The 13,534-nt window shown below is 44.9% G+C and overlaps 1 protein-coding gene and 1 pseudogene across 1 annotated transcript in view; both read left to right on the top strand.

The window, feature by feature from the left end:
* Positions 1-13,534, top strand: part of LOC126252673 (15-hydroxyprostaglandin dehydrogenase [NAD(+)]-like) — a 68,173-nt gene that overhangs the window by 27,089 nt on the left and 27,550 nt on the right. The window contains exons 4-5 of the mRNA XM_049953576.1: positions 2,193-2,299; positions 9,078-9,251. Coding sequence (XP_049809533.1) covers positions 2,193-2,299; positions 9,078-9,251 — 281 coding nt within the window. The remainder of the gene's footprint in view (positions 1-2,192; positions 2,300-9,077; positions 9,252-13,534) is intronic.
* Positions 4,828-4,945, top strand: LOC126254232 (5S ribosomal RNA; annotated as a pseudogene).

Raw genomic sequence — 13,534 nt, forward strand, 5'->3', positions numbered from 1 at the left:
ACTCAACTAGACCACTGAAATGCATGAAATGTAGCTGATTACCACCACTTGCAGAGAGGTTTTTCATTTCTATCGAGCAGCACGGACATCATAGACTGTAGACACCATCCACAGACCAATCACCACCTGCTATTACCACGAACTAAGGCACTGCTATCAAATTCCTACTTTCTATGCTTTGTTAAGATTCATTGTGAACCTTCAGCTGTCCTTTATTTTACACAATGCGTTTCGCTACTAGTTTCAATCAAATGAGCTTTATCAAGCATAAGCTGGCATGAGCAGTTGGAAAGTTATATTATGATAAGAGTAATCTGCTCTTTTGCAATAATAGTTGTGTACAATAGATTTAATAAAGAAACAAAGTTCAGCACGACAGCTTGTCATCCTCTAGCTACTGTGTGACTAGCTGTCATTGTAATAATAGCTCTGCACAACAGATTTCATAAAGAAGCAAAGTTCGCCACGACAGCAAGTCACACTCTAGCTAGTGTATGACTAGCTGTCTTTGTGAGCTTTGCGTCTTTATGAAATCTGTTGTACACAGCTATTATTGTAAAAAAAATTGTACTACTATGGTGGACACAAAAGAGCAAATTATTCTTATTATGGTACAACTTTCCAGCACTTCATGCCCGCTTATGCTTGATAATAGTTGCTTGACCAAAACTAGTAGCGAAAGTTCACCATTAATTTTAACAATTAATTGAGAGCTTAATATCCCCTCCTGCAACATACATGATTCTCTATGTTTTATTTCTCTGAAAGTAATAACTTACACCCAAAGAATTAACCATGAGATAATTATTAACACAGTAGCCATATTAACAGTATCTTAAATCTTAGTGTGTAACTTGCGGAGTATAAATGTAGATGTAGATGTAGATGTAGATTATCTTTCAGACCCAACGCCAGTAAACGCAACTCAACTAGACCACTATCACAGCAAATGTAAAGTGCAACAGCAGTCATTTGGCCCGTTGTACAAATCAGAATATCTTATGAAAACAAACAGTTTTAATGTAATTACATTTCAGCAGTTGGCACACATAATATGTTAATTTGTTATTGATTGCAAACGCTGCACTAAGGCACATTTTTTATAGTTAATAAATGTAGGTGATACAAAATTATTTTTAGAGTAGCACAACAAGACCACTACCAACTCATTAGCTTCTCAGTGTGTGCGTAACAGAAGCAACACTATCTATTATAACTATCACAAGTGGTTCTGACAAATTATTTACTATGTAAATGGTGCACAGTATAGAGGTAGTGAGAATATTGCTTACTACAAAGTGAATACACTAATTTAGAAAGCTTACCTTCATTATTTTTTGTTTTATCTAGAACACTCATTTCTGTAAACATAAAGCTTGTGCTCTCCCAATGTGCACCCGAGTAGCAAGTAAACAAATGATGGAGATAGCTCACAGATTGCATCATTTCAAAACTAGGTTTTGTCCGAGACAAATGGATGATGACAAGAAGATGTCTTGCTCCTAAGTCTAGATGGAACTGAAGACGCCAGACTGGCGTGCTCATATAAAAGCAGGAGCAAGGTAGTCTTTCTAGAGAAATGTATCTAAGCCAGGATCTGACGAAGAGAAAAATCAAAGGAAAACTTATTAGGCGAATGAAAAGCAGTTGCCTCGGACAGCTCTGCGTTTAACAGTCCAAAATCCGTGGTCTTGTGACAGGCCTGCTACCGTGCCCGTATTTTCCGAGCGTGAGCAGCTCTGTTCCATTATAACAAGTCAACAGAAAGAAACAAATATTCGGTACACAACTTCTTCCTTTCATTGGTTGAATTTTGCAAATTCTTGGTACATGCAGATCAGGTGAAGCACGCGCCAGGAATCACATCAGATGTAATTGGAGACACCCGATGTACTCTATACCTGGGCCATCTCTTTCATTTGTTGTTTCTGTCCTCAGCCGGGAGAGACGAGTGATATTCTGTTTGAGTACGGAGTATCCGCATATTTTTAACTTCGAATTACAACACGTCACTCTGCTGCTCCAGTTGCCAGGCTCGTACTTGCCTTGACTCGTCTTTGATATTCGGTGCGTGAAATTTTTGAAAACGAAGGGCGTAACAGCGGGTGCCATGTACATAGACGAGCCTGATAACGTCTGTCTCGCAAAAGGTGGTGCAATGTTTTCATATTCCTGTTTGTTTCATTTTTCAGAAGTGTTCAAAAAAGCGAAAAGCACCTTCAAGCGCCTGGACATCGTCATCAACAATGCTGGTATCATGCGGGACAGCATCTGGGAAAAGCAAATCGACATTAATATGGTAAGTCACATAGAGGTCGTACTAAGTACCAAGAAAATGAAAAAGTCGTCCATACATAACGTTTAGAGTGGCAGTCGACTCTTTTTAATTTTTTGTTATAGGTTCTTCTGGTTTATTTATTTATTTATTTCGTGTCAGAAATACATAAAAGTTCGATAGGTGTTCTAATATACTAGATAGACAGGCCCGGTATGGAACAATATAAGACATAGAGCTAACAAACTAATTAAGACATACACCACTGGCCATTTAAATTGCTACACCAAGAAGAAATGCAGATAATAAACGGGTATTCATTGGACAAACATATTATACTAGAACTGACATGTGATTACATTTTCACGTGATTTGGGTACATAGGTCCTGAGAAATCTGTACCCAGAACAATCACTTCTGGCCGTAATAAAAGACTTGATACGCCTGGGCATTGAGTCAAACAGAGCTTGGATGGCGTGCACAGGTACAGCTGCCCATGCAGCTTCAACACGATACGACAGTTCATCAAGGGTAGTGACTGGCGTACTGTGACGAGCCAGTTGCTCGCCCACCATTGACCAGACGTTTTCAATTGTGAGAGATCTGGAGACTGTGCTGGCCAGGGCAGCAATCGAACATTCTTTGTATCCAGAAAGGCCCGTACAGGACCTGCCACATGCGTCCTGCATTATCCTGCTGAAATGTAGGGTTTCGCAGGGATCGAATGAAGTGTGGAGCCACGGGTCGTAACACATCTGAAATGTACCGTCCACTGTTCAAAGTGCCGTCGATGCGAACAAGAGGTGACCGAGACGTGTAACCAATGGCACCCCATACCATCACGCCGGGTGATACGCCAGTATGTCGATGACGAATACACGCTTTCAATGTGCGTTCACCGCGACGTCGCCAAACACGGATGCGACCATCATGATGCTGTAAATAGAACCTGGATTCATCCGAAAAAATGGTGTTTTGCCTTTCGTGCACCCAGGTTCGTCGTTGAGTACACCATCGCAGGCGCTCCTGTGTGTGATGCAGCGTCAAGGGTAACCACAGCCACGGTCTCCGAGCTGATAGTCCATGCTGCTGCAAACGTCGTCGAACTGTTCGTGCAGATGGTTGTTGTCTTGCAAACGTCCCCATCTGTTGACTCAGGGATCGAGACGTGGCTGCACGATCCGTTACAGTCATGCGGATAATATGCCTGTCATCTATTGGATCTCGACCAACGCACGCAGTAGTGTCGCGATACGATAAACCACAATCGCGATAGGCTACAATCCGACCCTTATCAAAGTCGGAAACGTGATGGTACGCATTTCTCCTCCTTACAGGAGGCTTCACAACAACGTTTCACCATGCAACGCCGGTCAACTGCTGGTTGTGTATGAGAAATCGGTTGGAAACTTTCCTCGTGTCAACACGTTGTAGATGTCGCCACCGGCGCCAACCTTGTGTGAATGCTCTGAAAAGGTAATCATTTGCATATCACAGCATCTTCTTACTGTCGCTTAAATTTCGCGTCTGTAGCACGTCATCTTCGTGGTGCAGCAAATTTAATGGCCAGTGGTGTAGTACTGCTCCCCCCGGCCTGCGTCCTCGGCGTGTTTGGAGCAACTGTTCGCCTGGATGACAGCGTATCCGGAAACGGCCACTGACCTGGTCCAGCAATAAACGGGATTCATCCGACCAGGCGACACGATTCCATTGATCCGTGGTCCTGTCCATATTATCTCGCGCCCACTGTAATCATAACTCACGATGTTGTTGGGTCAGCATGGGAACACGTAGGGGTCCTCTGTGTGCTGAACGGTGAGCTGCAGAACACTTATGCCCGCCCCGGCACTGTGCTCTGTCGTCAGGTCTGCCACAGATCGCCGCCTATCACGCTTTAGAGAGCAGACAAGCCTCTGATCGCTACCTTCTGTGATGAGATATAGACGTCCAACTTCTTGTCGCCTGCTCGTTCTTCAACCACTTTCCGTCGATACTTACGACAATAGCACGCGAACATCAGACCAGCTTCACTGTTTCCGCGATGCTCGCTCCAAGACACTGGGCCACAACAATCCGGCTTCTGTCAAAGTCCGCAGTGGCATCGCTACAATGATTCCCCATTTGTGCGGGGGTCCCGGCGGAGGGTCGAGTCCTCCCTCGGGCATGGGTGTGTGTGTTTGTCCTTAGGATAATTTAGGTTGAATAGTGTGTAAGCTTAGCGACTGATGACCTTAGCAGTTACGTCCCATAAGATTTCACACACATTTGAACATTTTTTTGATTCCCCATTCTCCTCTGCTCCTCCGACCACACACTTCTCTTACTGCGTCACATGCCCGCAGTGCCACCAGTCGACATACATCCATGGAGTGAGCAGTGGTCACAATGTTTTGGCTCATCACTGCATATCAGCCACTGTTCCGGGTGTTTACAGACGCCAGTCTAAAAATTATGTGATTTTTAGACTTCTGCCTGCTGATGCCCGAAAAATCATTTGATTTTTAGACCTGTCTGTGAACGTCTGGAAAAGCGGCGGATATTTGCCATAGTTTGCCAACGGCCTTGCCGCAGTGGTAACACCGGTTCCCGTCAGATCACCGAAGTTAAACGCTGTCGGGCTGGGCTAGCACTTGGATGGGTGACCATCTGGTCTGCCGAGCTGTGTTGGCAAGCTGGGTGCACTCAGCCCTTGTGAGGCAAACTGAGGAGCTACTTGATTGAGAAGTAGCGTCTCCGGTCTCGGACATTGACATACGACCGGGAGAGCGGTGTGTTGACCACATGCTCCTCCATATCCGCATCCGGGGACGCCTGTGGGCTGAGGATGACACGGCGGCTGGTCGGTACCGTTGGGCCTTCATGGCCTGTTCGGGAGGAGTTTAGTTTAGTTTTATTTGCCATAGTTTATAGTCGCAGAATAGGGAATACAGAGAATGGAAACTCGGCTGAAATCCGTGCGCCAAAATTTAATGCACATGTGGGAAGTCTGCTATATTGAAGCGAGATGCGAACGGGTATGTCTTGTACATTTCATTGGTTGTGAATTTTAGCTGCTGTGCTTACCTACAAGTAAACAGTTGTTTGATGCTATGTAAAAGTTCGAAATATATAACAAGCAGTAGTAAGAGAAAAGACCACACAGGAAACTAACGAGCAGTTTCCGCGAAGTGGCTGACAGCAGTACATCAGAAAAATGAGCTTTCCGATTTTCTTGCTGCAACAGAAGCTCATTAAACGGTAAAACAAAATGTTCAAATCTGTGTGAAATCTTATGGGACTTAACTGCTAAGGTCATCAGTCCCTAAGCTTACTCACTACTTAACCTAAATTATCTTAAGGACAAACACACACAGCCATGCCCGAGGGAGGACTCGAACCTCCGCCGGAACCAGCCACACAGTCCGTGACTGCAGCGCCCAGACCGCTCGGCTAACACCGCGCGGCTAAACGGTAAAACATAATGACTATAAATGAAGCAAAGCTACATCAGCTCCTCGAGCTAGTTTTTCGGAAAATGTTCTCCTTTTTCTTTAAAAAGTTAGAAACGACTCCTTTTGCATTTGCGTGTTTTCTTCAGCTCTTTATACACTCCTGGAAATGGAAAAAAGAACACATTGACACCGGTGTGTCAGACCCACCATACTTGCTCCGGACACTGCGAGAGGGCTGTACAAGCAATGATCACACGCACGGCACAGCGGACACACCAGGAACCGCGGTGTTGGCCGTCGAATGGCGCTAGCTGCGCAGCATTTGTGCACCGCCGCCGTCAGTGTCAGCCAGTTTGCCGTGGCATACGGAGCTCCATCGCAGTCTTTAACACTGGTAGCATGCCGCGACAGCGTGGACGTGAACCGTATGTGCAGTTGACGGACTTTGAGCGAGGGCGTATAGTGGGCATGCGGGAGGCCGGGTGGACGTACCGCCGAATTGCTCAACACGTGGGGCGTGAGGTCTCCACAGTACATCGATGTTGTCGCCAGTGGTCGGCGGAAGGTGCACGTGCCCGTCGACCTGGGACCGGACCGCAGCGACGCACGGATGCACGCCAAGACCGTAGGATCCTACGCAGTGCCATAGGGGACCGCACCGCCACTTCCCAGCAAATTAGGGACACTGTTGCTCCTGGGGTATCGGCGAGGACCATTCGCAACCGTCTCCATGAAGCTGGGCTACGGTCCCGCACACCGTTAGGCCGTCTTCCGCTCACGCCCCAACATCGTGCAGCCCGCCTCCAGTGGTGTCGCGACAGGCGTGAATGGAGGGACAAATGGAGACGTGTCGTCTTCAGCGATGAGAGTCGCTTCTGCCTTGGTGCCAATGATGGTCGTATGCGTGTTTGGCGCCGTGCAGGTGAGCGCCACAATCAGGACTGCATACGACCGAGGCACACAGGGCCAACACCCGGCATCATGGTGTGGGAAGCGATCTCCTACAATGGCCGTACACCACTGGTGATCGTCGAGGGGACACTGAATAGTGCACGGTACATCCAAACCGTCATCGAACCCATCGTTCTACCATTCCTAGACCGGCAAGGGAACTTGCTGTTCCAACAGGACAATGCACGTTCGCATGTATCCCGTGCCACCCAACGTGCTCTAGAAGGTGTAAATCAACTACCCTGGCCAGCAAGATCTCCGGATCTGTCCCCCATTGAGCATGTTTGGGACTGGATGAAGCGTCGTCTCACGCGGTCTGCACGTCCAGCACGAACGCTGGTCCAACTGAGGCGCCAGGTGGAAATGGCATGGCAAGCCGTTCCACAGGACTACATCCAGCATCTCTACGATCGTCTCCATGGGAGAATAGCAGCCTGCATTGCTGCGAAAGGTGGATATACACTGTACTAGTGCCGACATTGTGCATGCTCTGTTGCCTGTGTCTATGTGCCTGTGGTTCTGTCAGTGTGATCATGTGATGTATCTGACCCCAGGAATGTGTCAATAAAGTTTCCCCTTCCTGGGACAATGAATTCACGGTGTTCTTATTTCAATTTCCAGGAGTGTATAATACCTCTCATTTGATTTTGAGGAAACTAACGGGAACACAGGTTTGATTTGTTTCGTGTCTTACAGCTTCATATCACATCCTGATGATGAAATGCCTATTTTTTCAATATTGGACATAGCTACTGTGTTACCTAGTATCCAAGTCCATTGCAGCATAAAATCTGAAGGGTGTGCACTGCAGTAAAAAATGTCGTCGCCGGCTACATCGCTCGTTCGTTTTAGGCAATACCTTGCTGTGTACTATATATGGCTGACATATCTAAATTGTTTTTAAAGTTACAACGAATGCCATATGTCATTACGGAATGGAGAAAATAGAAGTTAAGTATTTTATTTGACAGCGCTATCTGAGTGCACCACGTACAAATAGCCTGCAGTTCAGTCGTGAAGAGGAAGACATTTTAATGGCTCTGAGCACTATGCGACTTAACTTCTGAGGTCATCAGTCGCCTAGAACTTAGAACTAATTAAACCTAACTAACCTAAGGACATCACACACATCCATGCCCGAGGCAGGATTCGAACGTGCGTTCGTAGCGGTCGCTAGGTTCCAGACTGTAGCGCCTCGAACCGCTGGCCACTCTGGCGGGTTCAAATGGCTCTGAGCACTATGGGACTTAACATCTGAGGTCATCAGTCCCCTAGAACTTAGAACTAGTTAAACCTAACTAACCTAAGGACATCACAAACATCCATGCCCGAGGCAGGATTCGAACGTGCGACCGTAGCGGTCACTCGGTTCCAGACTGTAGCGCCTAGAACCGCACGGCCACTCTGGCGGGCGGGAAGACATTTTACACCAATAGTTACATAATAGAAAAGGTGAAACGCTTCTTCATATTTAGGACAAAACTTGACAGAAGTTTCGTTATACTTACACTTAAGTCGTGCGATTATCTAATTTCGACTAAGCGTTATTTTCAAGTACCTGTAACAGCAACATGGAGAAGCACTACATCGTCTGCATACATCGCCAGGTATAAATAACACTTTACACACCGCACGCTAAGGTAAAACATTATTGTACAAATTTCTTACTAACATTTGTAACATCTGTTTTTCATGTCATTTTCAAATAACTCTTGATTACAAGTAAAAAGTAGCTGTATTCCTTCATTTTAGCTATCCGTTGGGACCGAGCGGTTCTAGGTTACGGTCGCAGTTTCGAATCCTGCTTCGGGCATGGATGTGTGTGGTGTCCTTAGGTTAGTTAGGTTTAAGTAATTCTAAGTTCTAGGGGACTGATGACCTCAGAAGTGAAGTCCCATAGTGCTCAGAGTCATTTGAACCATTTTTTTTTTTTTAAGTTCAGGAAAAGTTATAGTTACAGTGTATGAGTAGATATATTGTGTGCAATGCACGTAACTATAGAAATACAGGTATATAGGTTCACATTAACTCTTCTTCTCTGTATATCTATTTCTATGTCTCATTTTTGAAACACATATTTATTTTAGGTACAGTAGAATAAGTTAGTTGTAGTAGTTCTACAAAGAGAAGTGAAAAGTAATTTACTTGCCTCTGGGAGTAATTTAAAATTATGCTTATCTGTTGTGAAAGAAGATCTACGTTGGCCTCCAGACTGCAGGTCAAAAGAGTAAATTGAAAATCGATTGACAAGTGTCTTTGTTGCTGTCGCCACTAACAATGTCGGTTTCATCTTCCTGATGTCCACAGCAGTCTTGACGTTGCACGCTCTTGTGAATGCCAGACAGCTGCTGGGTAGACGGCAGATGGGTGTTTCCTTGCCTGTTCCGCTGTAATCATCAGGCTGCTGGTCTGTTCCGCAGAAGGGGGTGGTGCATGGGATGCTGCTGGCGTTCAAGCACATGGGCAAGGAGGGCGGCGGCCCCGGCGGGCTGGTGGTCAACGTGGCGTCCATCGTGGGCGTCTCCGTGGTGGCCAACCTGCCCATCTACTGCGGCACCAAGCACGCCGTCGTCGCCATGACGCGCGGATACGGGGTGAGTCCGAGCGCCGTCACGCCCACTGCACAGCGTCACTCTTAAGGGGCTCCGGAAAGGCTCAAAATCATGAAAAGTTCAATTTTTACTTTTTTGCGTTTTCTGAATCTGCAGACTATTACTTTTTAATAGACATATAATTTATTCAATTCCGAAGACTACAACTATTTTTAAATTTTTTTTTTTTGAAATGTGTTCTACATGGGCGTGACCCACTGTGGCGCTGTTAAACTGCTGTCAAATGGTGTTATTATTAACGTCCGTGTTCATCAGGTACATTTTAGTGATTTGAGATAAAGTATGTGTTGTGGCTAACCTGTGATGGTTCAATATATATCGCTGGTGTGATTGTCGATTGTTTCATGTTTATTTACTCTGTCGTTATCTCGAAAATATTCGTAATTAATTCTGTTTCTTGAGTCTGTTTTGTTGAAGTATAATAATGAGTAAAAGTAAAGTTATTAGAAATCCTCTGAAGGCTTTTAAGAAAAGGAGAAATGTTGGAAAGCCAAAGGTATGTGTTATTACTGTAAACAATAAAGACGATGAAAATCCCCAACATAGCTTGTGTCCCAAAGAAGAAGACAGTTGGTGTAAATATAACAAAGGATTGCTAACTGGTGAAGTGTACACTCATAAGCATAGTCTGCCTCATGCAATAATGGAGGTGATAAAACCTATTTTCAGAGACTTAGCAGCACCTGAACTGTTGAAAAAGTGTATTCACGGAAAAACTCAAAACCCCAATGAAAGTGTAAATAGTGTTATATGGTCGAGAATCCCCAAGACTGTATTTGTTGGAATAGAAACACTTCATTTTGGTGTGTATGATGCTGTTGCGACTTTCAATGATGGCAACATTGTAAGGTGCAAGGTATTTAGAAATATGGGAATGAAGATAGGTTCTAACATGGTACGAGCGATGCTTGCTTTAGACAAGGAACGCCTTCGGGCTGCAGACAGGGCTGTAAAGAGTCTAGAAATACAAGCAAGAGTAAACAGGAGGAGGAACAAGAGGAAGCTGGAGGAGGAGTTTGCAGAGGATGAAGATAATCCATCCTACGGACCAGGAATGCACTAAAAAGTTAATCCAATCTTTGTCGCTCGATTCCCAAAACTTTTATTTTCTCATACTAATTACATGTTTTCTAAGGATCTTCCAAACATATTTGTTTCAAACTTTCAGTAAATGTTACACAGTACCTTCTGCATCATTTAACACAGCCTTTTTTCCAAAAAACTGTATATTTTTGAATATATAAATAAAAAATTGCACAAAAAATGTTATGAATTTTCATTACAATTGAAAAAAATCATCTTTAATAACTGAACTAAAATTTTTTAAAATCCTTGTGTTAAGTTGTAGCCCACATTCCAATAAATAATCTGTAAAAAGTTCAACTTCCTACCTCAAATACTTTGTGAGGAAAGATGTAATTTATAAGCGTTATTTTAACATTGCAAGTATAGGGCGTTCCGGAGCCCCTTAAGGCGAGTGTCGCCTGGCCACCAACAACTGTGGCATAGCGATTTGATTCACGGATCCAGTTATATGTCTCCCTCCGTGTATAGCGGCTTTACGACTATGACGTATGGGGCCTGAAGATGGCATCAAGGTAATGCCGAAACTGATTGCATATAAGAAGTTCATAAAATACATTTCTACAATACATACGGCAGTTGATAAATTATTGTATCAAGAAATACATGTCAGCCGTTGCCCCACAGTCCATAATGGATCAACAAAGATGTTATCGGTTCATCTGGTGAGCAGAAAGGAGCGCTCGGGCCTATTGCAGACGATGCTGATGCGCGCTGAGAAGTGTCTACGCACTCGCAAGCAATGCTCAGGAGGAATCTTCGCGCCAGTCTTTTGTCCGTGTGGCTGACGAGCCGGTCGCAAGAAGATTACTTGCAAGTCAGGTCCACATTGTATACCGATTAGGTTCCTTTCAGATTACGCTGATACAATAGCTCCCGACATAGCAATCATATACAACCGCTCGCTCATCGATAGATCTGTACATACAGATTGGAAAATCGCGCAGGTCGCACCAGTGTTTAAGAAGGATAGTAGGAGTAATCCATCGAACTACAGACCTATATCATTGACGTCGGTTTGCAGTAGGGTTTTGGAGCATATACTGTATTCAAACATTATGAATCACCTCGAAGGGAACCATCTATTGATACGTAATCAGCATGGTTTCAGAAAACATCGTTCTTGTGCAACGCAGCTAGCTCTTTATTCGCAGTAATGGCCGCTATCGACAGGGGATCTCAAGTTAATTCCGTATTTCTAGATTTCCGGAAAGCTTTTGACACCGTTCCTCACAAGCGACTTCTAATCAAGCTGCGGGCCTATGAGTATCGCCTCAATTTGCGACTGGATTCGTGATATCCTGTCAAAAAGGTCGCAGTTCGTAGTAATAGACGGCAAATCATCGAGTAAAACTGAAGTGATATCAGGTGTTCCCCAGGGAAGTGTCCTGGGACCTCTGCTGTTCCTGATCTATATAAATGATCTGGGTGACAATCTGAGCAGTTCTCTTAGGTTGTTCGCAGATGATGCTGAAATTTGCCGTCTAGTAAGGTCATCCGAAGACCAGTATCAGATACAAAGCGATTTAGAAAAGATTGCTGTATGGTATGGCAGGTGGCAGTTGACGCTGAACAACGAGAAGTGTGAGGTGATCCACATGAGTTCCAAAAGAAATCCGTTGGAATTCGATTACTCGATAAATAGTACAATTCTCAAGGCTGTCAATTCAACTAAGTACCTGGGTGTTAAAATTACGAACAACTTCAGTTGGAAAGACCACATAGATAATATTGTGGGGAAGGCGAGCCAAAGGTTGCGTTTCATTGGCAGAACACTTAGAAGATGCAACAAGTCCACTAAAGAGACAGCTTACACTACACTCGTTCGTCCTCTGTTAGAATATTTCTGCGCGGTGTGGGATCCTTACCAGGTGGGATTGACGGAGGACATCGAAAGGGTGCAAAAAAGGGCAGCTCGTTTTGTATTATCACGTAATAGGGGAGAGAGTGTGGCAGATATGATACGCGAGTTGGGATGGAAGTCATTAAAGCAAACACGTTTCTCGTCGCGGCGAGATCTATTTACGAAATTTCAGTCACCAACTTTCTCTTCCGAATGCGAAAATATTTTGTTGAGCCCAACCTACATAGGTAGGAATGATCATCAAAATAAAATAAGAGAAATCAGAGCTCGAACAGAAAGGTTTAGGTGTTCGTTTTTCCCGCGCGCTGTTCGGGAGTGGAATGGTAGAGAGATAGTATGATTGTGGTTCGATGAACCCTCTGCCAAGCACTTAAATGTGAATTGCAGAGTAATCATGTAGATGTAGATGTATACTTTGAGATAAACGTCCCTTGATCAGTGAGCAAACACACGTTACGTGTGGTCTGACTCCTATACGGGGTTATTTTTAAATAGAGATGGGGCCCCTCAAATGGTTCAAATGGCTCTGAGCACTATGGGACTTAACAGCTATGGTCATCAGTCCCCTAGAACTTAGAACTACTTAAACCTAACTAACCTAAGGACATCACACAACACCCAGCCATCACGAGGCAGAGAAAATCCCTGACCCGGCCGGGAATCGAACCCGGGAACCCGGACGTGTGGGGCCCCTCCACGCCCGCACCAACGTGGTGACCAAACCAAAAGTTCTACTGTCACCTCCGTAAACATGTTAGTTATCTAGTAAGTGGATCACAGGATGCTGGGCTGTGATGTTGTCCGTGCGTCTGGGTAAGGCTACGCATTAACACGGTCCATCAGGTGATAGATAGTGGACGAAACGCGAGTGAGTGTAGCTATTTGAAGAGCAGAGGGAAAAAAGTGCCATGGCTCGTGCCGTGGGAAAAAAACCTCTGCGATAGTGGGATGGGTAGTAAGAGCAGTAGTGGCTTACTAGCTGCGATAGCTCATGCAAGGTTGGATTTGTTAGTATAGGTATCACGCATCATTACCGTGACAAGCGATGGCGATGTGTCCCAGTTGCTGCAGCTGCTACATTCCTGGAACAATCAAGATCGTTATACAGTAGTGGGAGATCGGCCATAGATCATCTCACTGTGTGGGGGATGTGTGGAGCTTGTTTGCATGCAATGTACGGTACGGCTTCCCTGTGTGGTGCCAGTTATTCGACAGTGTATTTCAGCTGGATATCCAGTAATGGCGTCTGATTAACAGGGGCTCGCCTGTGGCGTTATGTTTGCGTATGCTTGGCCATAGATGTTATGTCCTTACAAAA

Source organism: Schistocerca nitens, chromosome 4 (assembly GCF_023898315.1).
Source record: "Schistocerca nitens isolate TAMUIC-IGC-003100 chromosome 4, iqSchNite1.1, whole genome shotgun sequence".
Classification (NCBI taxonomy): Eukaryota; Metazoa; Arthropoda; class Insecta; order Orthoptera; family Acrididae; genus Schistocerca; species Schistocerca nitens.